The sequence below is a fragment of the Bos indicus genome, chromosome 3 (assembly GCF_029378745.1).
Source record: "Bos indicus isolate NIAB-ARS_2022 breed Sahiwal x Tharparkar chromosome 3, NIAB-ARS_B.indTharparkar_mat_pri_1.0, whole genome shotgun sequence".
Classification (NCBI taxonomy): domain Eukaryota; kingdom Metazoa; phylum Chordata; class Mammalia; order Artiodactyla; family Bovidae; genus Bos; species Bos indicus.
The window spans coordinates 33,573,201-33,601,030 of NC_091762.1; the positions used below are offsets into that span (position 1 = coordinate 33,573,201).

General features: G+C 56.0%; 1 protein-coding gene across 3 annotated transcripts; it reads right to left on the reverse strand.

Annotated features, from left to right (window-relative positions):
* Positions 1 to 3,554: 3,554 nt before the first annotated feature.
* On the reverse strand, positions 3,555 to 26,941 carry KCNC4 (potassium voltage-gated channel subfamily C member 4). 3 transcript variants are annotated; one of them, XM_019956877.2, is made up of 4 exons: positions 24,955 to 26,941; positions 12,632 to 13,568; positions 10,452 to 10,655; positions 3,555 to 8,097 (listed from the first exon to the last, which is right to left on the reverse strand). In XM_019956877.2, the coding sequence occupies exons 1-4, from the start codon at positions 25,621 to 25,623 to the stop codon at positions 7,928 to 7,930; spliced, it is 1,980 nt and encodes a 659-aa protein (XP_019812436.2). In that variant the 5' UTR covers positions 25,624 to 26,941; the 3' UTR covers positions 3,555 to 7,927. The 3 variants fall into 3 exon arrangements, with proteins under 3 accessions (XP_019812436.2, XP_019812439.2, XP_019812437.2); XM_019956880.2 differs by having other exon boundaries at positions 3,555 to 4,734; positions 24,955 to 26,936; XM_019956878.2 differs by having other exon boundaries at positions 3,555 to 4,672; positions 24,955 to 26,911.
* Positions 26,942 to 27,830: the final 889 nt, after the last annotated feature.

The following is a 27,830-nucleotide window of genomic DNA, read 5'->3' on the forward strand; positions in this document are numbered from 1 at the left end:
CTGCAAGGGGTAGACGCTGGGTATGTGTCGTCAACCCAAGCCCAGGGTATCCACCGAGTCACTCTGGACTGGATGCACCCCAAATATCACTCTCTGCCCCACCCTGTGCCTGTGATTGGCTGGGCAGAGGCTGACAGAAAGTCTAGCAGGGAATTCCACCCTAGAGTTGAGGACTTTGAGGAAAGTCATGCTAGGAAAAGGAGAAGGCGATGGCACCCCACTCCAGCACTCTTGCCTGGAAGATCCCATGGGCAGAGGAGCCTGGTGGGCTGCAGTCCACGGGGTCGAGAAGAGTCGGACACGACTGAGCGACTTCACTTTCACTTTTCACTTTCATGCATTGGAGAAGGAAATGGCAACCCACTCCAGTGTTCTTGCCTGGAGAATCCCAGGGATGGGGTAGCCTGGTGGCTGCTGTGTATGGGGTCGCACAGAGTCGGACATGACTGAAGTGACTTAGCAGCAGTAGCAGCAGCATGCTAGGAAAGGAGCTTATGAGTCCTGTTCAGAAGACTGGGTTCTGGACCTGCCTCCACGACTGATACCTGCGTGGTTCCACGTACGTCAGAACATCTTAGAACTAGAAGGGGTCTTCTAGTTCCACCTTCCAGGCTGAGCAGAAATTCCTCCCACCAACCCCCAGCCCATGATCATTCAGAATCTCTCTAAACTTCCAGGATGGGGATTTCACTTCCCACAGGACAACCCATTCCTTCAGGAGTTTGTTAGAAAGCCTCTCTTTATCCAAAGGCCAGAAGGACCCAACACCAGAGGTTAACAGTGTCACCTCCAGGGAGGACAGTGGGATTGAGAGAGGGAGAGAGACAGGGCTTCCCTGTTAATTTGGTTTGGGATGCTTTCAGCACTGTTTGTTAAACTTGTGATGGCAAGAAAGGCAAAGAAAAAGGCAGGTTTTTCTTGATTTAAAGCCATCCTGCCTTCCTAACATTTCTACCTACTAATCCTAGGTCTTCTCTCTGAGATCAGAGAATAATCTAAACCCATTTCCCCTCTGATGCCCTTCAAATACCTGAACTTGATCTCCATCAAGTTTCCACCAAGACTTCTTTAGGCTGAGCTCCAGACCAGTCTCCATCCCAGTACCTCCAGAAAATACAACTCACTGGGTTGCAGAAAGAAGGAACCAATCACTCCTTGAGTTGGGCGTTAGCTCATGCTGATTCATTAGTGAGGCCTGAGATTTTCTTCTCCGTTTTGTGTGTGTGTGTGTGCGGGGCGCAGGAGGCATAATCACATCACTTACTTCCTCCAGTCTTGGTTTTCTTATCATAAAAGGGGAAAACAATACCTTTGCTATGAGAATCAATACAGGTGAAGGAAATGAAAAGCATAAAGCACAAATCTATACCCTGGGTGTGATGACCCAGAAGCCCCATTCCATTTAGGTAGCAGCTAAGTGTAGGGCTCACAGAGCCAGATGGCTTGGGTTCAAATCCCAGCTTTACTGCTTATTGGATGTGTGACCTTGGAGAAATGACCTGACATTACTGTGCTGCAGTTTTCTTCTCTGAAACAAGGGACGATGATAACACGAAACTCAGGATGGGTGTTTAGGAGCATTAGATACATTGCCTAGCACTTTAAAAAGGTTAACTGTTGGGTATTACCACCCCAACTCTATTCCTTCACAGAGAGATAGGGGTTCACAGAAATGAGGCAAATTCATGGCACTTACTTGAAAGGTGAGGTCATTAAACCAAAGCAGTCATTGGAGTGAGTTGCCCCCTGACCCCAATATTTGTAAACCATGCACTGTGCTAAAGGTGTCTCAGGCCCTGCCTCACTGGATTCTCCCAGTGGTTTCATGACGTAGATACCATTATTTCTCCCATTTTACAGATAAGGAAATATAGGTTCACACAGGCTAATTAACTTGCCCAGAGTCACATAATCAGGAAGTGAAGGAGCCATGAGTCTGACTCCCAGGGTCAGTCTCCATCAATACAACATCTAGCTCTTCTCACCAGCTCCCTCGTTTGGGTTCCACTCCAGTTTTGGGGACCAGAGGGAGTCAGAGCCATTGCTTCCTTAACAGCATTGTCTGCTATCCATGAGGTGGGGAAGTGGGGTGGTCCCTGCTTCTAACTGAACTCTGCTCTCCTGTACACTGTCCCTCTCCCTTCAGGCGTCTGAGGGTGTTGCTGGGGACTCGAAAGGCATCTCCTTGGGTCCACTCAGGCTCTGTTGGCACTGCGTACCCTTGGGCTGCTTGCTGGATTCTCAGCCCCTGACCATGAAATGGTTCCACACTGATCAACCAAAAAAAAAAAAAAAAACCCAAACAACAACAATAAAAAACCAAACACCATTTTGGATGTGGGCCCTGATGCGTAATATCATTATGGAACCAGCAGCGCATCCCATTCCATTATCGCCCAGCCAAGCTTCTCTGAGGCGAGCCTGGCTGCAAATGGCTTTCTCCTGTCTGGGGGGGTGGGGGGGGCAGTACAGCCCCGGCTTGCCCTCCACTGCTGGAGGAGAGGTTTTATCTTTAATTGACAACTGGCTGCCTGCCATTGCCTCACCTCTGCTGGCCCAGGCTCCCAGCCTGACTGCTTCAGGAACAGGCTTCCCTTTGCTTCTCCCCTTCCCTCCCCTCACCCTGCTCCCTCGTGAGCTCTTGTCCTTTCCTGGACAGATGACCCTGGGTCAGGCCTTCACATTCACTGGCTCTGAGATAGGTGCTATCATTACACCCATTCTACAGGCAGGGAAACAGGTTCAGTGAATTGCCCCACCTTACCCAGCTGGGAAGTGGCAGCTGAACTGAGGTCCCCCATCTGCCCACTGACTCAAGTAAGGAGAGCAAACTCGTGCCCAGGCTACATAATTCAGAGCCCTGTGCAAAACAAAAACACTGGGCCCTTCTTCAGTAATTATCAGTAATTTCCAGAGGGTGACAGCTGAGCATTAGTTGGCTGTGGGCCTTCTGAGCGCCTCAGGGGGCACAGCCCTGAAGCCAAGCCCCTGTGTGACTGTAGGAGGGTCTAGGGTAGAGATGACATCTGAGCATTCCCTACCACCCCCACCTCCTATCTGGGCCCAGGACTGTTCACTTCCCCGCCCTCAGCAGTCTCAGTTGTGGCCCCAGGCCCTTGTCGGCCTCAGTTCATCAGCCATCCAGTCATTGCAACAACTCCGGCATCCCCTGGGCCTTGGCCCACACAGAATTGGTGCAATTTCAGGGAAGAGAGGAAGCCCCCTGCAAAACAAGGAGGAATACAGTGGAACCGCTGAAATGAACAAGTCTCTTCTTCCACGTTATGGTGGGGGGTGGGGTTGGGGGCAGCAGTGGAGATCACTGCCCAGGAGCCCAGGTCCCAGGTTAGTCCTCTCGGCGGGACCTCGGCCAGAATCACTCTTCATCTTAAGCATTCGTGTCTGGTTCTAAATGCAGCTGGGCTCCACTGGTGATTCCTGGTGGGGGTGGGGTTAGGAGTATGCATTTCTAAAATGCTGGGGGGGGACAGCCAGGGAGATCCCCACAGACACAGAAAGGAGAGACAGAGGCAGTCACACAACAGGCACAGCAGAACGCTCCAGATGTCTTTATTGGGGCTTGAGCACGGCATGACAGTCACAGGCATGCAGACAGGGCGGTAGGGCCCAGCCTAGGCATGCCTCAGACGCACGAGGGGACAGCTTTAGAAAAGGACAACCAACATTAGGGAGGGGCAGGGCGGGCTGGGAGTGGGGAGGGAGGGCTGAGGCAGGGGCAGAGGCCAAGGTCGAAGGGGGGCACCTGGCCTCGGCTATTGCACGCATCCTCTGGCCACCAGCCAGGAAGTACAGTATTGCAACTGGTCTCCGCTCGCCCGCGGCTTCCCCTTCTCAGACCCCTGAGCCAGATGGGCAGACAGACCCCTTCCCTGCCCGTCTGCCCAGCAGCATCTTTGGAAAACAAACGGACGAAGGAGACAGAACAAAAAACCAGAAATAAAAAAAGACAAAACACCCCCTCAGTCAAGGACACAGGGAAGGTGGAGAAAGGAGTGGAAGAAGCTGCAGAAGAGCCCTGGGAAGTCCCCCAACAACTGGGGCGTGGGGTGGGAGGTAGAGCCCCAATCTGGGGTGGGGTGAGGCCAGTGGAGCAGTGACCCCAGGGAGCAATCTGGCCTTCCACCAGCCTCTGGCCCACAGGGGAAATGCTCCCAAGAGGGAGAGTCTAGCCTGGGACCACCCAGCTGGACTGGCAGTTCCCAGGTGTATTTTTCCTGGGATATTCCACATACACATTCGGCAGAAACAAAGAATCAGTGAAGGGAAAGGGGGTGGGGTCGGGCAAAGATTTGGGGAGACACAGCCTAACGAAGAAGACAGACCACCAAGAGCACGTGCACTACACACAATAGTATAGTATGTATGAATATAGATACTATATGTGCATATATATCTCTTCAATGTACAACAGAACAAGAACATCAGACCCGATGGCTCTGGGCCCGAGGGTCACGTGGGAGGTTTCCATCAGTCCTGTGCAATCAAGGATATGAGTCTTTCCCAGCGAAAGATTCTTGCCTGGGTTCCAGAGTTGCCCTAAGCCTCTGGCTTTCTGTCTGTCTGCCTGTCTCTCTCACGTTGGTGCCGCTTTAAGAGAGGGTGAGGACTTCGGCCTGGGCATAGTTGGACGAGAGGGCGTCTTGGCAGGTCTCTGTGTTTAAAGAGCACAGGTGTGAGACACTGGGACGCACGCTTTCGGCTCAACATTGCCTTCTTGAGAGGTAAGGAGTTCAGCAAAAGAAAGGGAGAAACGAAGAATGAGATATTAGAAGGAAGGCAGCTGCTGACCCACACGCTGTGGGCTAAGGAGTAGGCCAGAGATGCAAGGCATGGGGCCTGGAGTTAAGAAACCAGAAAGCAGGGACAGGAAGGAAAGGGTGAGCCCTTCATCGTCCTTCTGCCAACCCAGCGCTGGGCCACAGTGACCCATAGGTGATGTCACAGCTCAGCTCCATGCCTGTCGGGTAATGAGCTCCAGGAACCAGGAGCCCTCAGGTCCCCAAAGCTGCAGTGTGGTGGGGAGAGGGATCACAGCTCTGCAGCCTGGCATGGAGGCAGCAAGGGAAGTTCCTGCCGGGGCTCTCAGCCCACAGGCCATCGCCTGCCCAGCCTGTGCTCCGCCCCCCCAACACAGTTCCATCTGCTGTCACCACCTAGTCTAGTCCACTGTCCCAGGGGCTGGTGAGGAAGGCTCCTGAGTGTGCTGCCATGTCAGGCCCAGCTCCTTTCCTCAGTCTGCCAGGAAGAGAGTCCCAGCAGCTGCAGGGTGAGTGCTGAAGAGGAAGCTCAGGGAGGACGAATGTGCCCCGCTCAGGAGAGGAGGCAGGAAACCCAACACCTCAGTGAGCCCTTCCAGACATCTCCTTCTCAGCCTTGGACAGCAGGGGCCTGTGCCTTGCCTTCCCCTGCCTTCCTAGTGGGAGCACAGGTAGGGCAGGCAGGAGGCTGCAGTGGGGGCAGGGACTTGGGGAGGTGATACTCTCTGGCCAGGGCAGACAAGGCCCTGCCCCGAGGAAGCTCTGCGGAAAGGGAGCCAGGGCTGTTGTACAGCTTCTCCTCTGACTCCCATGCACCCTCCCCTCTGGCTCCAGCTCACAGCTTCCCCTCTCAGAAGCCCTGAGGGCTGAGGACTGGTCTCCACAGTTGTCAGCAGCAACTAGTACAAACAGGAAAGGTAGCAACTCCTGCCTGGCCTGCTTCCCCTGCTCTGCAGGGAGGGGCTGGGTCACAGATGAAGGGGAAGATGGTTAGAAGCCAAAGTAATGGGTACAAGCCCAGATCCAGAGGCAAGGGAAAGCAAACTGTGCTCTCAGACTGTGGGCAGAAGACAGAGCTTTCTCCTAAAACGGGGAGGCCCAGGGCCTGGGCAAGCCTGAGGCCTGTGAAGAGGGCCACCTTCCCAGGCAGGGCCTAGAGTACTGTGGGGCCCTGTATACTTGCTCTGTCCTTTCCCAGGACCCTGGGAGGGAGCTGGGGCGGGCAGCCTACTCAGCGTTACTGTTGGCTCAATCCTGTGTCAGCCCTACAGAAGCCAGAGAGCCAGGAGGGGTGTGTGGGAGCCCACCCAGCCCCCTCAAGGCTCAAGGGGCCCCAGGCTGGCACTCCTGCATCATGTCGCCCAGGGACATCTGTGCCCACCATGGGGGTGCCATGAGCATGCCCGTTCCTGTGGGAGGGAAGAGGGAAGGAGGCGGTGGGTGCCGTGGAAACTTGGGCTCCTGACAACTTGAGGGCTGCCACAGAAATAGCCGCCTCAGTTCCCTGAACCAGAAAGGCAAGTGAGAGGAGGAAATAGCTGTAGTGCCCATGCTACGCCGGTCACCTCACTCACAGTGTCCATGTTGGAGTCAGGACCCCAGCACCGGGGAGCCCAGAGGGGGCAGGACCTAAACCATCCTACTGGAAGAGAAGCTGGGCTCTCAGACGGGACTGAAAGGGTAGAAGGTGCCCTGCTCTCTGTCCTGCTCCCCAGGGCTTGCCTGTCTGTGTCCCTTTCTGAGGGGCAGTGGCATGAATGGTCCTGTATCTTCTCAGCTCTTCTTCTCTTCCTCCCGAGAGCAAACAGAACGCCAGCCCCACAGACCACAGCAGGGCGGGGAGAGCCCAGGACCCACCTTGAAGAGAATTTCCTGTGTCTGTCCAAGGCTGAAGAAGGCACTGACTGAAATGGGAATGTTTCTAGAATATGCTCTTCTTCATTATCCCCTGCAATCCCATGAAATGGTCTGACCTTTGTGCCCAGTTCACCTTCTGGGGCGGCTTCCAGAGTCCCCCGCCTCCTGCCGAGTCCCTGAATGCTGTCTGGCGGTGCCTATCTCTGCCCATTCTGGAAGGGGCAGACATGGGCCTTACTTAGTCATTCCCTCCACAAAGTTGCATAATCTGGCTCTAAAAATTGCCAGGCGCCCAGCTCTGCTGTCAGGTCTAATTCCCATCAGGTGAAACAGGAAATGTCTTGGCTGAAGTGTGGTCCCAGCGAGCCTGGCTGGTGTGCTGGGGGCCTGCCCTGAGGAGGGGCCCTGGGCGTGGCCGCGTGCCCCTGCGGGAGGCAGTGGGTGGGGGCAGGATGGCTCCTGTCCCTGCACTTCCCCTCAGCTGCCCCTGCCCGGGGTGCACCCCTGCTCACTCTGTGACTCACAAACCTGTTGTGCTCCTGGGCTCGTTAAGTAAATGAATACACTTAATTATAGAAATTAGATGAGTCTCCGGTTCTGGCAGCGATATAGAGCGCAGAGGCTGGGTGGGAGTGGCAGGTGACTCAGAGGCAGGACTGGGAGCTGGAGGGAGCAGGAGAGGAAGGAGAACTGTAGAGGAAGCAGGGGAAGCCGCGTGGCCAGCGATGCCGCAGCTCGGGGGGGTGGGGCACAGATGGGAGGCTGGCTCCGAGGCTGGGGTCCACCGAGAGGGGGACATCCCTGCATCTAGGCCACCTATCCTGGGGCTCCAACTTGGGAACCCCTGCCTGCGCCCCACGCCCCAAGGGACAGCTTATTCCTGGTTGCTCTGGGTGTGGGATGGACAGACAGACAGACAGAGATGTTCAACTGCAAGCTGTTCGGTTACTTGTTGAAGGCCCTGAGGGATGGGGGTGCATTTGCTGTGATTTAGGTGGGAGCCTGAGAGGGAGGCAAGGCCCAGAGACACAGTTACAGAGTCCTAGGGGTGACGGCACCTTCAGCTGAGAATGGGAGTGAGTGGGGTAGGAGGCCTAAAAGTAACCTCCCCTCGCTCTCAGGCTCCAGGGCTGAACCTTTTAGGGAGCTGGGTGCTGTGGACGGGAGGCTCGGGGGCCTCAATTCTCCCGTATCCTGTTTGATTCCCGAAGACACAGGAGGGACGAGGCTGGAGGCATGTGTGTGCCTGTTTGTGTGCGGGTGCCCAGGGTCAGGGAGAGCTGAGGGTGCAGCTACGAGGCCGAGTGTCCAGGGGGTGGACTGGTGAGCGGGTGGAAGGGGTGGGCGAGCAGGGGTTTTCTCGGAGGGTAGGGTGAGCTGTATCGCGATGCTAGTGGAGACAGACCCAGACTGGTTCCAGCCGCTCCCGCTATGTTGTTTAGGCTCCGGGACTTTCCACAGCCTTGGTGAAGAAAAGGCACATGGGTCAGGGGGGCGCAGCTCCTCGCCTGAGACGCTCCATGGGATCCGTGTTCCGGGGACTCAGCGGGGCAGGCAGCCCCAGGGCTGGCTGCAGAGGTCTGCTTCAGCTGGGAAAGGCTTCCTGGCTCTCTCTGGTCTCCAGATGGACCCCAGGGCCCCATCCTCGGCTGCCCTTTGCTTTGTCATCATCCCCAGGTAAGTTTCCCTCCAGCTGTACAAAGACCCTGCAGCCCTCAGGACCCTTCTTTCTCAACCCTAAGAAACCCTAATTATCACGCACCGCTTTCCTCCCAGGGAGTTCATACTCTGTCACATAGGTCTCATTGCTGTCTGTGCTGGTGGATGGAGGAGTCCTGGGCCTACTCCCTCCTGGACCTGAATGTAGCCCAAGCGCAGAGAAGTGCGGCGTGGTCTGGCATGGGTAAAGTTGCCGAATGCACACTGGGAGTTTGGCGATGCTAACTGCCACGCTTCCTTAGCAGGGCCTGTTTCCCAGCAACCCACCTGTTCCCTCTCGAAGGTCACTCTAATTGGCTGAGCTACATGCTTGTTGCCAAGAAGCAGTGTGGAGGCATCTTGAAACTAGAGCAGCCAGGCCCCACAAGCACCCAGAGAGATACGGTGGTGGGACACAGGCTCCCCAGCCCCACGCATGCTCACACGCGGGCTCCTTCTCAGACGGGACCTGCTCCCCAGGACCTCAGGGTCTCTCCTCTGACTTGCACCCTCACAGCCTCCTCCTCCACACCGAAACTTCCACTGAGTCTTTCACCACACTGGATGAACACAGGGATGCTCAGGATTTGGTTCTGTTTGCTCAAGTCCTCCATGGGGGGTGGGGTCCCTGCCACCCCACCTTCCATGCTAACCACTTAGCATTCTCCAGCCAGAACAAGGCTCCAGGTCTGAACTAGGACACAGGAGAAGCCTCAGTGTGTTTGGGGTGTAGGGGGAGGGCAGGAGGGACAGGCACACCCAGAGCCCAAGGACTGGGCTAGGCAGAGGCCAAGGGTGACCAGAGGAGCACAGGAGAGTGTGTAAGTAGTCTGAGCACCATCCATTTAAAGCTCTAAATTTAGCTGGGCCACATCCAGGTTCCAGATTGCTGCTCCTGCTTCTGCCACCCAACAGGGCACATGTCCAGCAAAACTGGACACACAGCTCTCAGGGCTTGGTTAGGGTCAGGGTGCCCTGGGGACAGTGGTGATGAGCAGGCCAAGGAAAGGGCCTGGGAAGGTATCCCTGGACATTTCCTGGGCTGGGCAGGCCAAGGGACATCCTTGTGGGGACAGAGAAATCACAGGCTATTCCTACAGCAGCTACTGTCCCTGCCTCACTTGACCTTGTTTTGGTTTGGAATCTGGGGATGGTGGGAAGTAGCGGGGGAAAGGGGTTGGACTGAAAGAAGACGAGTTAAGAAGCAGCCTATACCCAGCTGTTTTGGGGTGAGAATTGGGGTTTATCCCGAAACTAGGCAGGCTTTTAAGAGAGGTTAGATGACAAGGACAGGGCAGAAAAGACAAAAAAGTGATGGGGACTGGGTAGAAGGAACACTGGGGCTTGAGAGCCCTGGTCCTCAGTCATCATGGAGCTCCACCTTCCCTAATCATTTCAGTCCCACTTGGTCAGGCCAGGAATCCCCTAGCTCCACTGTGGATGGAATTTCAGCTTTCCCTTGAACTCTCTAAATCCTTCAGAACATGCCTCAGAACATACCCCCTCTCCCTGCCCACTCCCAGCCCCTGGTCACCTTCTGGCTCTACCTGGAAGGGACAGTCACATCCCAGGGGCTTGCACAGCTGGGCTGCAGGACCCCCAGTGTAGGACAGAGGACGTAGGGCCTATGCCAGGCTCTCTGAAGACCTCACACGAGAACTCCATTCTCACCCTGACTCCTGAGACTCCTGGGAGTCTCCTGGGACTACTTACTGAGGAAGCCTGAGCTGTGTTTAAGGGAGGCCTAGGGGAAGGCTAGCAATGACACTTTGGAGTCAGGCCTAAAGGTCACAGCAGGAACCAGAGGAAAGGAAAGTGATCAAACGGAAGGAGCAGGCAGGAGCCCTGATCTGTGGTCCCCTCACCCTCCAGCACTTGTCTTTCCGGAGGGCACCTGGCAGGTAGGGGGGCTCTGTGTACCTTCTGGGGATGTCACGGGCCTTTCTAATCCATGGACTAGAACATAAGGGGACCCATCCTAAAAGCGAGGGTGCGTCCAAGGCAGAGGAGATGGTGGCCACGGCCTCAGAGGAGGAGGGGACCTCAAGCTCCATGGGGGACACTGGGGAGACTCAGCTCCATGGGGGCTCCCCCCCTGCCCGGCCTGGGGAGCCATACCTTTGCGGACACTACCATCGGCGCAGGCATAGTCCCCAGCGCTGAGCAGGAAGCAGGCAGCTGCCTTCTTGTTTCTGTCTCGGGTGCCGGAGCGGCGCAGGGCCCTGCGCTCCTCAGGGGTGGGGGCGGAGGCCAGGGGCTGGGTGAGGCCGGCTCCCTCATCGTCCGACAGCACCGCATTGGCATCGCCATTCTGCTTGGAATCTAAAGGGGCAGACAAAAAGGAGGCTGCAGGAGGGCTGATCCCTGACCTAGAGCATCACTTACCCAACCCACAGGGAGAGTGCTGCCAGAACCAGGGGGCGGGCCTACTCCTGGGGACAAAGAGTGGGATGCTGGCTTTCCTCTCAGTCTTGGCTGGAGATGGAGCCACAGATACCCCAAAAGCAGAGACTCCCCATGTTGGCCCTGTGAGATCAGCCCAAGGCAGGCAGTAGAGTCTGCTGCCTCCTTGGGTTTGGCTCAGGCTGACACTTGGATGAGTATGCATTCCCTGGGAGAGTGTCTGGCTTGATGGGGTTAAACTTACAGAGTGGCTTCCACAGCTGTCTTCCTGGGCCACCTGAAGGCACTTACTCTTAGTCACCAGGCATTCCAAGCCAGAGTTGATGCCCGAAGGATTCAGAGCCCTTTGTCTCACGGGCTAACTTGTGTCTGGGGGAAGACACTCCCACCCCCACCCTGAGGGGAAGAGGCTCCAATTCTGCTCCCACTGGTGTATGCTCTTAGTCCCGACCCCTGCTCCACTGGACAGGCAACATCACAGGCAAAGCTGAGTCCCTAGGTCTGGAGAAGGGGGGTGGCCAGTTGGTCTGAAGGCAGGGACCAGGAATGCCCTTACTGTGACCAAGGAGTTAGGGTCAGGCTAAGGCACAGGTCATGGTGCCACAGGTGAAGTGTGCATGGCAGAAGCCCAGGGACTTGTACATTGTGATATAACTTACCCTCTGAGCCCTGAATGGACCTCAGGGTAGAACTGAAATTCCCTGGGGTACTGTCTGGGAGATTTCTGTTCAGGAATCTGGGAAAAAGGTACCATTTTGGTGGGGGAGAGAAGGGGAGCCTAAAGGGTTCCATCAAGGTCTTTGAAAGACCCATGCCCTTGAATGACCCCGGCATGTAGGATGGGCCCCCACCAACAGGCCACAGGTGAATATTCTGAGCCAGGCACCTCCCCACAAGGACAAGTCCTACTTTATCCCCAGAGCCATGCCAGGAGGGAGCTGCTGTCTTATGAGCAGCTCCCCACTGGCCTGGCATCCAATGGACCCCCCATACTAGGAATCTCATACCTCTCTTAGGAGCTCATCCCATACCTAACAATTGGGTTCCCACTCTCCAACATAACTCTGTGTTGCTGTGGATGAAGCAAATTTCCTTTCACCTCTTGACTCAGGTAGAAGCAAGCTTTCCTGAGCTGGCCTTTCCCATCCTTGGATAGCATGATTCAGACCCTCAGGTCTGGTTATTCCACCTTGCAGCTACCAGTTTTTTCCCTTTCCTTTCCTCTCTCCCAATATTGTCTGGGCTGCTCCCTCTTGGTTCCCTTGCATCCATGTTAAACCCCAGGCCCAGGATTCAATCTAGCTTGTGCCAAACAGAAGGCAGCCTCCCACAGCCATTACGTTATCACATTTATTAGGCCAAGAGACACCAGACTCGAACGTTTGGAAAGAAATGATTCATGTGTTGATGCTCCTCAGGAGAACAGCTGCCCTCCTCTCCAGCTAATAATGACAGTGCCTGATATTTGTAAAGTGGGTTTAACTTCTCAAAGTACTTTCATATCCGTCATTCATTTGGGGCTTGTCCAAGTCTTGGAAATAAGATATTGATAGCATTTCTGTTTTACAGGTGAGGCATTTATACCCAGAGAGGGTGAATGACTGGCCCGGGGGCACACAGCACACTGGCCAAGACAGGATTAGAAACCCAGGCTTCTCATTTACAGCCCCATGCACTGCCCATAACAACCTAAATTTCGTGGGATACTCATTCTACAGAGCCTGATGTTCAGGAAGCGATCAGAAAATGGAGATTCAGCCTCAATACTGTGCCCTCCTAAAGGCATGCCTTTTATATACGGTAGCCAGTGCAACCAGAGCACAACCCCAAACTCCAATGCCTGAGTTTCAGTCGGGAGCTCCCCTGGCCACTAGGGGAGAGGTGGCTTTCCTCACCTGCCCGTTTCCTCTCAACCACACCCTCTTCTGGGGCAGGGGGGCTGGCATCACTGTAGGTGCTGTCCCTGGGCGAGGTCTCCTGTGACTTGCAGTAAATGGGCGACTCCAGCTGGGGCGGCCGAGGTACATGCTTCTTCCGTTTCTTGGGCAGCTTCTGCTTGGCCATGGCCAGAGAGTAGTACATGCCAAAGTTGTTGACAATGACAGGTACGGGCATGGCAATGGTGAGCACGCCGGCCAGTGCACACAGCGCCCCCACCAGCATGCCGGACCATGTCTTGGGGTACATGTCCCCGTAGCCCAGTGTTGTCATGGTGACGACGGCCCACCAGAAGCCGATGGGGATGTTCTTGAAGTCGGTGTGGTCATTGCCCCGCGGGTCGGAGGGCCTAGCGCCGATGCGCTCCGCGTAGTAGATCATGGTGGCGAAGATAAGCACGCCCAGGGCCAGGAAGATGATGAGCAGCAGGAACTCGTTGGTGCTGGCGCGCAGGGTGTGGCCCAGCACGCGCAGCCCCACAAAGTGGCGTGTGAGCTTGAAGATGCGTAGGATGCGCACGAAGCGCACCACGCGCAAGAAGCCCAGCACGTCGCGGGCCGCCTTGGATGACAAGCCACTCAGTCCCACCTCCAGGTAGAAGGGCAGGATGGCCACGAAGTCGATGATGTTGAGCAGGTTCTTGACGAAGTCCAGCGTGTCCGGGCAGCACACGATGCGCACCAGGAATTCCAGCGTGAACCACAGCACGCACACGCCCTCGATGTAGGTCAGGATGGGCTCCGTCTCCACCTCCCGCCGGAAGCGCACGCTGGTAGTATTCCCCACCCGGTGAATCTCCGTCACGTTGCGGTCGATGTTGAAAGCCTCGTGGGTCTCCAGGCAGAAGGTGGTGATGGACACCAGGATGAAGAAGAGAGAGGCGAAGGCCACCACCTATGGGCGGGGAGGAGAGTGAGGGCAGCTGTGTCAGGAATGGATGCGCCCAGCGGGGACAGGGCCCTCTGCCCATGGAGGGAGGGGCCATAGGTCACCATGCAGTCTGTCAGGTGGTGAGAGGTGGGATTAAGGTGCACAGTGAGGGGCTGGAATTCCCTCCCTGGAGGGTCTTCATCCGTGTGTTGTGAGTTGCTCAGCCCTGTCCAACTCTGCAACCCCATGGACTATAGCCTGCCAGGATCCTCTGCCCATGGAATTCACCAGGCAAGAATAGCGGAGTGGGTAGCCATTCCCTCTCCAGGAGATCTTCCCAAGCCAGAGATCGAACCCGGGTCTCCTGCATTGCAGGCATATTCTTTACTGTCTGGGCCACCAGGGAAGCCCTTTATCCATGTGCTTGCTAAGGCAGTACTTCCCAGTCCTTGTTAGGTGCATAGAAGTTAGAGGCTGCTCTTGGCTGGAAGGAGCTGAACAGAGATCTATAGCTGCCCCATCCTGCCTACTGCCTACCTCTGCCCACCTCTAACCCTGTCGTGCTCTGAGCTTCTCAAATTGGAATGGCTATATACGCCATCTGGGAACCTTGTTAAAATGCCACTCTGATTCAGGAGGTCTGGGGCAGAGCCTGGGCTTCTGCATTTCTAACAGGCTCTCAGGTGAGGCTGCTTGTCCACAGACTGCAACTTGAGTAACTAGACTTTAAGGCAGTGGTCCTCAAAGTGAGGGCCTGGACCAGGAGCATCAGCATCAGCATCAATTGAAACCAGTCAGAAATGCCAAGTCTCAGGCCCCACTCAAACCTACTGAATGACAAATGCTGGGGGGAGGATCTAATAATGTTTCAACAATCCTTCCCAGTAATTCTGATACACACTAAGTTAAGAGAGCCACTGCATTAAGGAGTACCTAGAGGCAAGGAGCTGGCCTTCTACCTATTAAGCTCTGACTGTGACCCACATCTTCAAGCCCTGTCATAGCCCCTCTGGCCAGCCTCTCACCCTAGAATGTCCCAGCTGACTGCCCAGACGGTGAGAAGGAAGACAGCCTGCTCCAGGGCAGGAGACAGGGTAGTCTGTGCAGAATATCGACTCTGTCCCTTCTTAAGAGGCTTCCCTGGTGGCTCAACAGTAAAGAATCTGCCTGCAATGCAGAAGCCGCAAGAGATGCAGGTTAGATCCCTGAATTGGGAAGGTCCCCTGGAGGAGAGCATGGCAACCCCCTCCAGTATTCTTGCCTGGAGAATCCCATGGACGGAGTCTGGCGGGCTATGGTCCATAGGGTTGCAAACAGTTGGACACGACTGAGCACGCACGTACGCACGCACGCCCTTCTCAAGAACTGACATTTCCTGAGACACTAAGCGCCAATAAAAAATAAACTGCACCCACTGGGATCAGAGTGTAGCAACAGCCGATCTAGACAGCTGCCGAAATCGTAGCTAGAATGATGACAGCGGCACTCAGCAGAGGAACGGCTGGGTTTAAGTGTCCAATCATTATGAATGGAGATGAAATGCATGTGTAATAACACCAATTACGGAGACTTCATTTGTTATTCATGTGACATCATTCACCACTGTCAGGGTACTGGTTGCTGGGGTCCACGCCCCCTGCTGTAGCCTGTCCTGCTGGGAGGGTGGAGGTGGGTTTGGTCCCTGAGCAGAGGGCTGAGCTTAAATAAGATACATGAGGGAAGACTGTGCCCCATGACCACCTGGCAAACCCCAATGCCCACCCCACTCCGATTTCCACCTGGCCATGGCATTGCCCCCTATCTAATGATGCTCCCCAGAGATGCTTTCCTCCCTGAGAGTCTGCAGGTGTGGGCAGACATACCTTGTTCTTAGTACCGCAAAACACCAAGGGGGAATATAGGGGGAATGGCGCTCTCCAGGGGGCTCTAGTGTTAAAGAATCCTCCTGCCGATGCAGAAGATGTAAGAGACATGGGTTGGATCCTGGGTCAGGAAGATCCCCTGAAGTAGGAAATGACAACCTGCTCCAGGATTCTTGCCTGGAAAATTCCACAGAGGAGCCTGGTGGTCTACAGTCCACAGAGTCACAACGAGTTGGACACAACTGAGCACGTGTAAGCTCATGAGCTGGGAAAATGAAGCAAGAAATGGTGCTTCCAAGGATTTCTGGAGCAGAAGTGAGTCGGAGAAGGGAACTTTGGGGATGAACATTCATTAGTTCTCTATACTCTGTCTCACACACTTGGGCATTCTGTGTTATCACCTTCAGCCTTCCCTATGAGGTAGGCCCCATTATCCCATTTTCCAAAGGAGGAGCTGAGGATCAGAGAGGTTATATACTTGTCTAAGGTCACACAGCCTTAAAGGGATGGAAACCAGATTTGAACTCAGCACCATTTACTTTCTTTTCACAGCTTCCGGGCAGGGTCAATTCATAAACCCAGGAAAGTCATATCCGAATTATCAATACTTCTCCCAGCCAGCTCTCTGATGACTGATAATTTCACCCGTAGGAAAATATATCTTTGACTTGGGACAGACACCAGACACTAAACTAAGACTTATTTACACTTGAGCATGGACAGGTTGATCAGATACAGTAAGTTAGGAGAAGCAGATTAGCAGACTACAGACGTGCTTTCCCACTTGACAACTCTGTCTGTAGCTTCTTCTGCCTGCTTCTCTCCATGAAGGTGAATTTGAAGTTCCCTGTCTGGTTTCATTTTTCTTCCCATGAGGAATGGGCTGTCAAGACAATTCGGCTGACATGGGCATTAGGCAAATAGCTCCAGCCCATAGGTGTTCCAAGGCCGTCCAGAGATGAGCTGGTGGAGGCACATATCCAGTGGCCATGGTGATACCAGGAACCCCGAGCCCTGGCACTGCTCTCCCAAGCAGAGGAGGCTGGGGTGAGGGGTGGGGTCAGCATATCCCAGCTCTGCCAGGAAGTCTGGGAAGCAGAAGCTTGCACTCTCAGAAGGAAATGTTAGCCAGGAGAGTTGGCCCACCTGGGAGCCCAACATGAAGTTAATTAGCAATTTGGATAAACAAGTTCACGAAAAGCTGCCAAGGGACGGAGCAGAGGGTGCAGGGAGCAGGGTGGTGGGTGGCGGGGGTGGGGGGGGAAGAAGGGTGCTGTGGCGCCGGGACACTCTCCCACCTGCAGAGCCAAGGTGCCTTCCTCAACTCTGTCCCATGGGCTCCTTCTGCAGCAGGCCCAGCGGGTGCCAGCCACCCTCAATTCCTGCACTGTGCACTCATTATTTTAAAAAAACACTGAACCATCCCATCTACTTACTTCCACCCCTCCCTGCTCCTCTCTCAGAATGAGGACAGAGAAAGGGGAACCACATGTGCCCACCTCTCAGGGCCAACAGAGGCACAAGACAGGGAAAAGGACTTGTTGAGGATTAAACTGAGGCTGGGTCCCCTGACTCACAGATCTTTCCTCTTGGCCCCTTTGACCAAAGGTGGGACAATCCTCCTTGATGAAACCTACATGGGGCCTCAGTCTCTCGTGTGGCCCCTCTAGGCTGGTCCCAGAAAGCACTCCCTCCCTGAGGAGACAGGCAGAGCTGAGGCCGAGCCCTGATGGATGCAGTGGCCTGTGCTCTGGCAGGTTGCCCCATATTGGGTCCTGGGGATACAGGTTCCCCTTCAGGGCCCAAATTATTCCTCTCTCCTCTAAATTATTCCCCAAGCCAAATTATGCTGTAAGTGGTGGCCCTACTTTCACCCAGCCTTTGCCCTTTGGTGGCAAGGATACAGCTGTCTTTCTCACAACTCTTTTTTTGGTCTGTGATTTTTCTGTTTTTCTTGCTCGCACTGCACAGCATGTGGGATCTTAGTTCCCAGACCAGGGATTGAACCCACTCCCCCTGCACTGGAAGCACAGAGTCTTAACCACTGGACCACCAGGGAAGTTCCATTCTCACAACTCGATTGGGACATTAAAGGGACCAGGGAGGAGGCAGCTGCACTACCCAACTTAGAGGTCAAGGCCTCACACTTGAGCCTCCTATCCAGCCTGGGCCATTCTGCCAGCTGGCGGGGCTCCTCAGAGCACTGCCCATCGGCCTCTGCCCCCCACAGGGCTGGATGGTCTCAGGGAGCTGAGACTGAAGGCAAAAAAGAGCCAAGGAGCCCCGGGTGCCCCATCCTGCCACGCCGCTCAGTCCCTCTCTGCACCGTGGGATGGCGCTAGTTCCCTAGTGGTGTTCCTGCAGGACTGCGTGAGCCTCGACACAGTACGCGCCTGGCACACAGTGAGGCCTCAGTAAATGGCAACAGAGCTGAGGCGGGGCAGGGGGGCCTCTGCGGACACCCCCTTGCAGCTTCTGAGGACGAGCTGGATCTGGAACCCAAACTATCACAAAGTCTTTGCTTTTCAGAAGTGAGATTTAGAAGGTCACTGAACTCAACGTCCTTTCTGCTGTTGTACAGATGGCGAAACTTGAGGCCTGGGGACAAGTGACTTGCCTGGTTCCCATGGCCAAAGTTGTCCCTTCTTTCCATTGCCTGGGGACAGAGGGCATGGATTTTGCTGGAAATTAAAACTGTCCAGGTGGAAAGCCACCCGTGTGAACTGGTCTGGCCAGCAGCAGCCCCTCTCCTGCAAGGTGGGAGGATGCAGGAGGTTCAATCCGCCCTGGACAGGAGGGTCCTAGCCTCTGTGAAGGAGCACCCTGCTCCTTCAAGCTTCCTGCTCTCCTGGGCCCCTCACACTGGCCAGCTGTATCCTGTTGGGGACCCATCTGTTCCCTGACGCCCAACTGTTTCAGCTGGTGGGCCACCCCTGTGACCAGTGTCCTTCACCGAGCTCATTGCACAACTGTCCTTGGCAATGCAGGACACACACTATGTAAAGTCACACACTTTTGGGTGCAAGTTGGCTCTGCAGTTACAGCCCAGGAGGCCTTGGGCAAGCTTCTTGATCTCTCTGAGCCTTAGGATCTTTGTTCATAAAATGAAAAATTGAGTACCTACTATGTGCCAGACACTATTCTGGGTGCTGTGGAACAGCAGGAAGCAAAACACCTTGCCCTTCAGACTGTCAACAAATAAACAAGTAAAATATAGTATGTCAGATGGTATCAGTGTTAGGGAGAAAAATAAAGAGAAAGGAGGTTAAGAAGTGAGAGGGTGGGGTAGCTATTTCAAATAGGGTGGTCAGGCAAGGCCTCAGTGCCAAGGTGACATGGAAGCAGAGACCTGAAGAAGTGAGGGAGCAAGTTAGATGAAGACCCAGCAGAACTCCAGAGGCAGCAGGAACAGTAAGTGCAAAGGCCCTGAGGCTACAGCATACTGAATGGCTAAGAGAAGTACCTCTCTAATAGGGCTGTTTCGAGGATTAAAAGAAATGATATTTGTAAAACTTAGCACAGAGCCTAGAGTGGCTCAGAAATCTGGCACAGGCTGGGTTGGGGTGGGGGTGGGGAGGAGGTGACAGACACCAGTCATTGGGAGCTGACTACAATCAGCAGGAGCAGGGGAGGGGAGCCCAAGAAGGAAGGGCCAAGGAGACAGATGGACAGATAAACATAAGAAGACTCATGCCCAAAAACCTATATTAAGGATGAAGTGTAGGAGAAGAGAATTTGAGAACACAGCCAAAGACACTTGCAGAGGAAGATCTGAGGGGATGGATGTGGAGCTGAGCCTTCTGGGGAAGCGAGATCCTGGTGCCCAGGCAGCACTGGAAAGGCTGTGGGCAGCCCTGGGGGCTCAGAGGCAGGAATGGAGAGGGAGTCTGCCAGGCAAGGCGTCTTTGAGATGTCCCTGGGCTCCTGGGTGAGGGCCTGTACTGTGATGCCCAGGCCCCAGCCAAAGGCCCCCTGCTCCTCTCCCTTCATAGGCTGCCCTGGGCCTTCCTGTCCTAAGCCAGGGCCCTCTGGTTCCAGTGTCAGAACCCGCCTCTACCATGCCCACCCTCTGCCAAGTCAGCACTTGGGGGGCACTCAGGGCTACTGAGCTGCCCAGAGCTGGTAAGTCCCAGCACCAGAAGGAATTCAGTCCAGCTCAGATCACTGGCCAAGAACTTATTCAGACAAATGTGACTCCAGGCTCTTGCCCATCCACCAGAACGTCCCTGCCCCTGAAGACTTTCTGTCCCATGCTGCCCTATCTCTCTCTGGCTGGTCCCTGGCCAGGAAATTCCCTTCTTCCCTAACTCTGCATGCTTAAGCACTACCCGCATTGAATATTTATTTATATATTTATTTATAACCTGCTTCCTTCTAAAAATTATTTAAGGGAGCTAAGTCATTATCATGCAGGGCCTACCCGGTTTAACTTCTATTAATATTTCCTCGTTGAAACTTCCCTGCATACCAACCCCCCTCCTAAAGAAATAAATCCCACACAGTGGTGGGATGTGTGGCTTCTCCTATTGAACTTCATTTTTTACCTCACCTCCTATTGAACTTCATTTTTTAAGACTACTGTGGCCCCTCTCATGATATATGTGTATTATCTTTACCATTTCCTGTCACTCAATTTTCTCTAGCTGCCACCTACTCCACCTGACCTGGCTCTCTTCAGGAGTAGAGACCACCTTTAACTCGTCTCTATAAAAGCCACCCTGGTATCTGGGATGTAGTACACGCTCAATAAATGCTTTCTGAATGACTGAAGCCAAGGTGCCTGCCTGCTCCCTCTCCTGGTCCTAAGGAGCCTGTCATGAGGAGAGGTGACAAGGGGCACCCAGGAATCCCTCCTGGCACCTGGGCTCTCAGACCCTGTGGCTCTCCAAGGTGGGCCAAGCCTGCTGCCTGATGGGGATCCCTGCCAGGGGCAGGTAACCTCACCCAGCTGGAGGAATACCCCAACAGGGAGCTGGGTCAGGTTGAGGCAGGCTGGCTGCCCAGAAACAAAGGTGGCATGCATACCCCGGTGCCAGCATCCCAGGTCAACACTGACCACGGGCAGAGGTGAGGGGCCTGGGGGCTCCTGGTTCCTAAGGCCCGGCTGCCTGACTCTGTTCATGCCTGCTCCTCCCCCAACTCTCCAAAATAGCCCAAGTTTATTTTATCCCTTCCCCCACCTTACACCCCACCCCAAACGGTGACAAACAGAAACACCTCATCATCCAGAGACAAGATGTTCAGAGACAAATGTTGGTCTGTTCAGAACAAGAGAGGAAAACAGAAAACAAGCCTGGGAGGAGCCTGGGAGGCTGCCTAAGGGCAGAGACAGGTGTGAGGGTGGGAGGCAGGCCCTGGCCTGACACAGCTCCTGCTCCTGGGAAGGAGGCAGAGGGGCTGCCCTGGGGCATGCTGGCACTGTCCTCCCAAGGGTGCTCTGGAAGCCAGGGCACCCAGCCTCCTACTCAGGTTCCTAGCCCTTTCTCACCCAGAGGGCATGGGGAACTCAAGCCCTGGCCTCACTTAGAAGCCTGTCATGCCCACCAAGTGGCTGGTACCAGGCAACATCCAGGCAGGAGAAGCCAGGGCCTTCAGAAAAGGTGAGCAGGAAGCAAACTCTGCATTTCCTTCCTAGAAGGCCTTGGTTTCATTCCTCTGCCCAGGCCACAGAAAACCTGGTCTCCTCTCTCAACCAAGCCTTCTTTCTTTTTGTCCTATAAAAGCCCCACAGTGAGGGAAAGAAAGAGCAAGCAAGCTCAGGTGTGAGCAACTCTAGGGAGCAAGGAGATGGGGGCTTTAATTCAGAGGGATAAGTGAAGGAAGGGATGGGAGGACAGCAGAGAACCTCCTGAAGTCAGAGGTCCTCTCCAAGCAGAGCCCCAGGAGGTGGCAGAGGCAGCAGACAAGCACACACAGGGATGCCCAAGATCTGGGCTTAGATCCTAGTTCTACCCCCAGCTATGTGACCTTCAACAAGCCCCTGTGGTCTCCATTTCCTTCTCTGTCAGCTAAAGTTAATACTCCCTGCCTCACATGGGTCAGATATCAGAAAAAGGCCCAGGTGCCAGCACCTGACACATAGTGGATGCCTAGGCGATGTGAAACCTCAGCTCTGGCTGCAGTGGGATCCTGTGGGATAACCTCCTCTACTCAGAAGGGAAACATCATGAGAAATCTCAAAACAGGTACTGATTTACCCAAAGGAGGACTATCATCCTTAAGAGGGCCAATGACTGGACTTAAGCCAGATCAGCCCTGGGGACCTCTGGGAACAGGGATAAGGGAGGTGAGCAGCCCAGGGTCCCATCCATCAGGCCTCGTGTCAGCCGTCAGAAAAGGAGGAAGGCCCGATTCTAGAACTCTGGATGCTGCCCAAACCCTAACTGGTCCCCTGCAGTCTGGAAAACCACCCTCACCATTGCTGAGCCCTCCCTCTGCCTAGATCGCAGGCAGTGGGCAGATGGGGCTAAGACAAGCCCGCCCCTTGCGCTAGCTCCCAGGTCAGGCTATGGGAACAGAACCACAGCAGCAGCCACCCATGGGCCCAGACGCAGCGAAGAGAGTGGGGCGAGCCCAAAGGAGATGGCTCTGTGGGCCAGGCCAGTAGCTAGGCAACAGCCTCCCATAATCATCTCAGTTTATTTTCCGTTTGTATCTGTTTTGCTTCTGTCATAACGCGCTACTCAAATGACCAGCTGCTGTGTGCGGAGAGATGCCCGGGGTCAGTGGGAGGCTCCTCTACCCTTACTGGCCCTGGAAGCCCCCGTCCAGGGATGAGGGAGGCAGCAGAAGAGGCCTGAGGGAGGGAAGGTATGCACACAGACCCAGGGGACAGCACTGTGGGGTGGGGGGCGTGTTACTGGCCTGGGGTAAATAGAGCTCACAGAAGAACACAGCCCCAGAAACCCTGTACCTCAGGCCTGGAAGCGTAACTGAGTCAGTGTCCCTTCTGACGTCCCCATCTGCCCCTGCGTTTTCTGATGTCATCCACAGCAGGTACAGAACCTTGGAACACCTCCCAGACCAGAGTACGAAATGAGCCACCTCAAAAGCATGATAACAAGAGCATGTGATCATCTGAGGAAGGGGGCCCTGACTTTGAGTCCCAGCCCACCGCTCTCGAGCTGCGTGACCCTAGAGAAGTTGTCTGCCCTCTCACAGCCTCAGTCTATTAAATAAGGATAATATTAATACCTCTGCTAGTAGTTTACTGGGAGGATTAATGCAAAGTACCTGCATGGAGTGCTCAATAAATGGCAGTTGCTATCAGTTAATTTTTTAAACTTTTGTACTCTCACTTGTGTGTCCCAGGAACAGCTGAAGGCTTGCCTTGGCTTGTGTTCCTCTGTAGGAAACGAGCCCCTTCTGGCATGAGCTCCATACAGCCCTGCACATCAGTGTTAACAACCAGAAGGCAGGCTGCGTGGGGTGGTTTGCTGGTTCTATTATTTATTAGTTAAGTGTCTGTGACAAAACACTTAACACCTCTGAATCCTGGTTTCTTTGTTAAGTGGGTTACCCAGCCCAGCCCAAAATTTCCGACCTCAAGTGGACTGCCCTGGCTGCTGTGATTCTATTGATACATCAAAAGGGCCAAGCATTAATATCTTGGCCTCATGGAGGACTTCTAGAGGCTAACCAGGCTCTGAGCTTACTCACAGAGCCCCGGCTGGGCCACTTGGCAGTGAGTTAAGGACAAAATAAGTGCACTGATGGTACAGCCCCTTGGAATCCAAGGAAGAGGAAACCCAGTAGGCAAAAAGTCTTCAGAGACCCCAGAATGTTCAGAAACAGGGCCCCTAAGCATCTCATCTCATTCCTGCTTCCCTGGCACTCTCTCTTTCCCCAACTCCACCAACTTAAATCAGCCTCCTCCTCCCTCTATTGCCAACTTTGAAAGAACCAAAAGGATCTGCACTTGTCTCGGCCCCCTCCCCACCCCTCTCACCATGCACACAGCTGAAAGCGTACACCAGCAGGGCTGGAGGACTGCAAGAGAAGCCCATGGGGTTCATAGCCTGCCAGGGCCTCACTGAGCCCTCACCTTCTGAGCGGGTCTCAGGGCTGCAGGGGAAGAAGCAGAGGTGGCACCCTAACTTTGCTGTCAGTCCTGAAACCAGTCCCTGCCTTCCAGAGGTTGCCCGAGGACGTGTGCCTCAGCCGCTGACCCCTCTGCTCCTCCCTCCTCTTAGATACAGGAGATGCATTTATGCCAGCATGGCCCCTCCCTGCAGCCCCATTTCCCAATCTCCTGCTCTCCCCTGGGGGTGGGGGGAGTGGAACTTTTCCTTCCATGACTGGGTTGAGGCCCAGCACCAGAGGTGCTGAGGAAGGCAGCAGAGCTCTGAGACTCATTAATGTGACAACTTGGGATGCCAGAGGTAACTACCAGCTTCCGACGCAGGAGAGCGTCCCCACACCCAGATCCAATGCATCACGTTGGTCTTCAGTCTCCCAGATAGACCCCAGCCAGGCTTGAGATAAGACACTAAGGTACAGGGTTCTCTTTTTTAGAGAATCTAAAGCCATCCTTCAGGTTTTATTTTTTTAAAGATGCTTAAGCCTACCTCTCCACCACCCCATTCCACCTAAAAGGATTAAGGAAAAGTGGATTGACTTGAGGAGGGGGTGGTGGGAAGGGACCAGATCCTGCCTAAATCAACCTACACTTCCTCCTACCCCCCCATCCATCCCCGTCACCTATTTCAAGCAGTAACCTGAACCAGGGCTTTCTGGGAAGCCAATTTGTGCTGCAGCATGAAGAAAGCAGCAGCAACAAATCTGGGATCATCACCAGGCAGCCTGTGGCTGGCCACTGGCTGTAGGAGCCGAAGGGCCCAGAACCTTAGGCTCTTTCTGTCTGACTCTCCCTTCATCCCAGCAGAGGCCAGGACAACTCTGGTGTCCAGAAAGCCTCAGGGGCATAGCTTGGGGCAGGCATCTTGACTTATCTTGCTCTTCCTGCTTGCTTCTTCTTGGGAAAAAGAAGGACTCTCCCAAACCTGGTGTTCTGGTCCCAGTTCTGCCTATTATGGCTAAAGAGCTGAAGCCTGAGGCCCCTTCTCTAGAACTCACAGTTCTTAGCACACTGAGCTGCTGGGAGGGTTTCTATGAGATGGGACACAAGGAAGGAACAAACCCCACGACCTACCAGATCGGCCACTTACACCCTAGTTTCCCTCCCATCGCCCCAAATTCTGCCTGACCCCAGCTCAAGGCTTCATTCCAGCTCTCCAGGACTCTGTTCTTCAGAGGAATTGGGGGTAGATGTAGAGAGGCCGCCTGAGCAGGAAGGAGGGGGTGGAAAAGCAAGAGCGCAGCTATGGGTTGTCTACTCGCTGCGAGGGGGGATGCCTTAAAGTAGGAGCTGGATTAGGTCCAAGTAGTAAGTCAGGTGGGTGCACTCTCCTGAAGCGTGCAGGGGGCGCGATGTGGGGTAAAGGTATAATTTCCACAGGGCCCCATGTAAAGTAAGGTAATTTGGGAAGGAGGTGGTGGTCAAGTCAGTCAGTCTCTGTCGAGAGGAGACCCAGGCTCCTGCCACTCACCCTGGCCGCCCGTGAGGAGTAGGGATCCTCGAAGAGCGCCCACATGCGGGGCTGCCAGCCGCGGCAGCCCCCGGGCCCCGCGCCAGGGCCCGCGCCTCCTTCGTGGGGCCCCAGGCGCTGCAATGCCAGCTCCCGCTCGTCGTCGCCGGCCTCGTCGCCGGGCCCCGCACCCCCACCGCCTCCGTCCGGGCTCTCGAAGATGTCGAGCGCCTCCTCGGCGTCGCGGTGCTGCCGGTAGGTCATCCAGCAGCAGGGCTCCACGTCGGTCTCGTCGATGCCCCAGAAGGTGAGCTCCTCCTCAAAGAGGGGGCCGCATACGTCGGCGGGGCAGTGCAGCTTGCCCGTGCGGTAGTAGTTGAGCACGTAAGCAAAGACGCCCGGGTGCCGGTCGAAGAAGAACTCACAGCCCCCGCCGCAGCTGCTGCCTGCACCACCGCCATCGGACTCGGGCCGGCCCCCGCCGTCGGGATCGGCCAGCCAGGCGAGGCGGGTGCCCGGTAGGGTGCGCAGGGTGCTGCGGTAGGTCTCATGTCGCGTGCCGCCCACGTTGATGATGATCTTCTCCGACGCCTCGCCCTTGGCCATCTCCTCCTTCAGACATGTTTTGGACGGAGGCTTGTTCCCCGACTTGCGCCCGCGGTAGGAGGAGACACACACCGAGCTGATCATAAGAAGCGCTGCGGGGCTTCGGCTTGGGGCGGCCGCTGCCCTCCAAACACCCTTCCCGAGGAGGCAGCGTCAGACGGGGGAGGGGAAGGAGACGAGGAGGCAGGAGGCGGCGGCGGCCCCCTCTGCGGCGTGGCCCTGCCCCTGCCTGTCCCCCGGGGCACGGAGCGAGAGGAGTTGATTTCTCGGGTGCACAGGTGGTTGGGGTTTGGGCTGGCAGCGCCGGGGAGGGAGTCAGGAGGGGAAAAGGAGAGCCGAGGACCCAAGCGAGGCGCCCGGGGAAGCAGGGCAAGCACACACACGTTCCCCCCGCTAGGACCCGAGGCACTCAGACGCTAGAGGCCCGGGACACGCCCCCCTTTCACCTCCCAAAAGACGGGGAAGTGCACTGTCCAGGCGCACTGCGAGGGTCCGGGCAGTGCGCGCGCTCACACCCACACGGGCCACCCTCCTGCTCCCAGTCCGCGCCGAGCCCCGGAGCAGCCGGCTTCCCCGCCGCAGCGGCGGCGGCAGCGCAGCAGCAACAAGTCCTGGGAGCGGCTGCCGGGGCCGGGCCGGCGTTCTCACGGTAGCCGGAGCTCTGCGGGCCCGGGCTGCGTGCGGTCAACAAGAGGCGGCGGCGGCGGCATGTGGCCTCTTCCCCCCATTCATAAATCCAGCGCAGGACACGGATGGCGGGCGGGGCGGAACGCGGCTTTCAGACAGGCGGGTGCTGCGCAGGGTGAGGCGGCAGAAGGAAAACAAGCGCGCCCGCTGGAGCGAGCCTCTGGTCCTGCGTCCGCGGCTCGACAGCGGCGGGGAGCTGCGCTGGGCTGGGCGCTGCGGGGGCCGTGCCGGGGCGGGGGGGCCTCAGACGGGGCGTCCTGCGCGGCGCCGAGCTTGGGGGGCGGGGCAGCTCCAGGGAACAGAGCTCTGGGCACTGGTGAAGGAGTCTCCCGGGTGGCGGCCGAGCAGCCAAGGACACCTGCAGGCTTCCTGGGCTGCGCCGAGAGGGAGCCTCAGCGCAGCGCCCCGGCGCCGGGCTCCTGCGATCTGGCGGCGTTGGGAGCCACGCCATCCACGCGTTTACCCATCTCTGGGCGGGGCGCTGGCCTTGGCCCGCAGCAGGGGGCGAGCGAGAGGTGGCCTAGGGACGGGGGTTGCCTCCACGCCGGTGGGTTGCGGCTCCGAGGGTTCTCCGTCTCCCTCCGGCGTTGGCAGCAGACGCCACTCCGCTGGCGCCTTTTCCTCCCGGCCCCGCCTCGCTCGGGCGCGCCCTCCGCGGGGCGGGGTGGGCGGGGCGCGGCTCCGGGCCGACCGGGCTAGCTGCAGGGCCCAGGCGGCCGAGTTCTGCGTTCCTCCGCGGAGCCGAGCCGAGCCCAGCTCAGCCAGGCGCGCCGCTCTTGCGCGCCTCCGCCACCATCCTCTCCCGCCCCCTTAGGCCCCGCTCCCCGCCTTCCTAGAACCCGCAGCTCCTCCCACTGCAGTCCCGCGGCCACCGAAGCGCTCTCGACCTCTGACCTCTAACCTCCGCCTGTCCCTTCTGGCCATTCCCGTTTCCTCCTCCCGATCAAGCCGATCGCTTTGTTGCGGTTTAATTGTGGCCGACTGGAGGCCGGGGGCGGCGGGGGAGGGCGGAAGAGTGGAGAGACAGTGTCGCTAGGAAGAGGCTGCCCCCTCCTGCCCCAGACACTGTTAGGGCCTCCTGACGACTCCGCCCCAAACTGGGTCCAAGATCCCCGTCGTCCTGATGCTGGCTTCTGTCACAGTCACCGAAGCCCCCGCCGGGAATAAGGCACCGGCGGCCTTGGCAGAAAAGCAGCTCCTGTTCTGGGTGGAAGAAAAGCGTAGTCCGGCGCTGTTACGGGTGTGGGGCAGGTGGCCCTGAAAGATCGTTAGGTTAAAGCCGTGGCTCATCGTTGTCCCAGGGGGCACATAGGAAGCGTCCATGCCACACCTTGTGACTCCCTCCAGGTTCTACTGTTTCACTCATTGCAAATTGACTTTGCCCTTTTTCTGTCACATCTCCGCTCTCCGACCCTGAGCTCTTACAGGCCACACTGCTTTTTCATCTTGATAGCTCCCACAGTGCCTGCCTCTGAGAACCTGTTTGCTAAGTGATTGAGAAGGTACCATATCCAAAATATTAGGCACTAGCCCGACTGCATTGGCTTCAATCCAAAAGCAATGTCCAGATTCATTTGTTTTTATTTGTTAAGTCCAGAACTCTT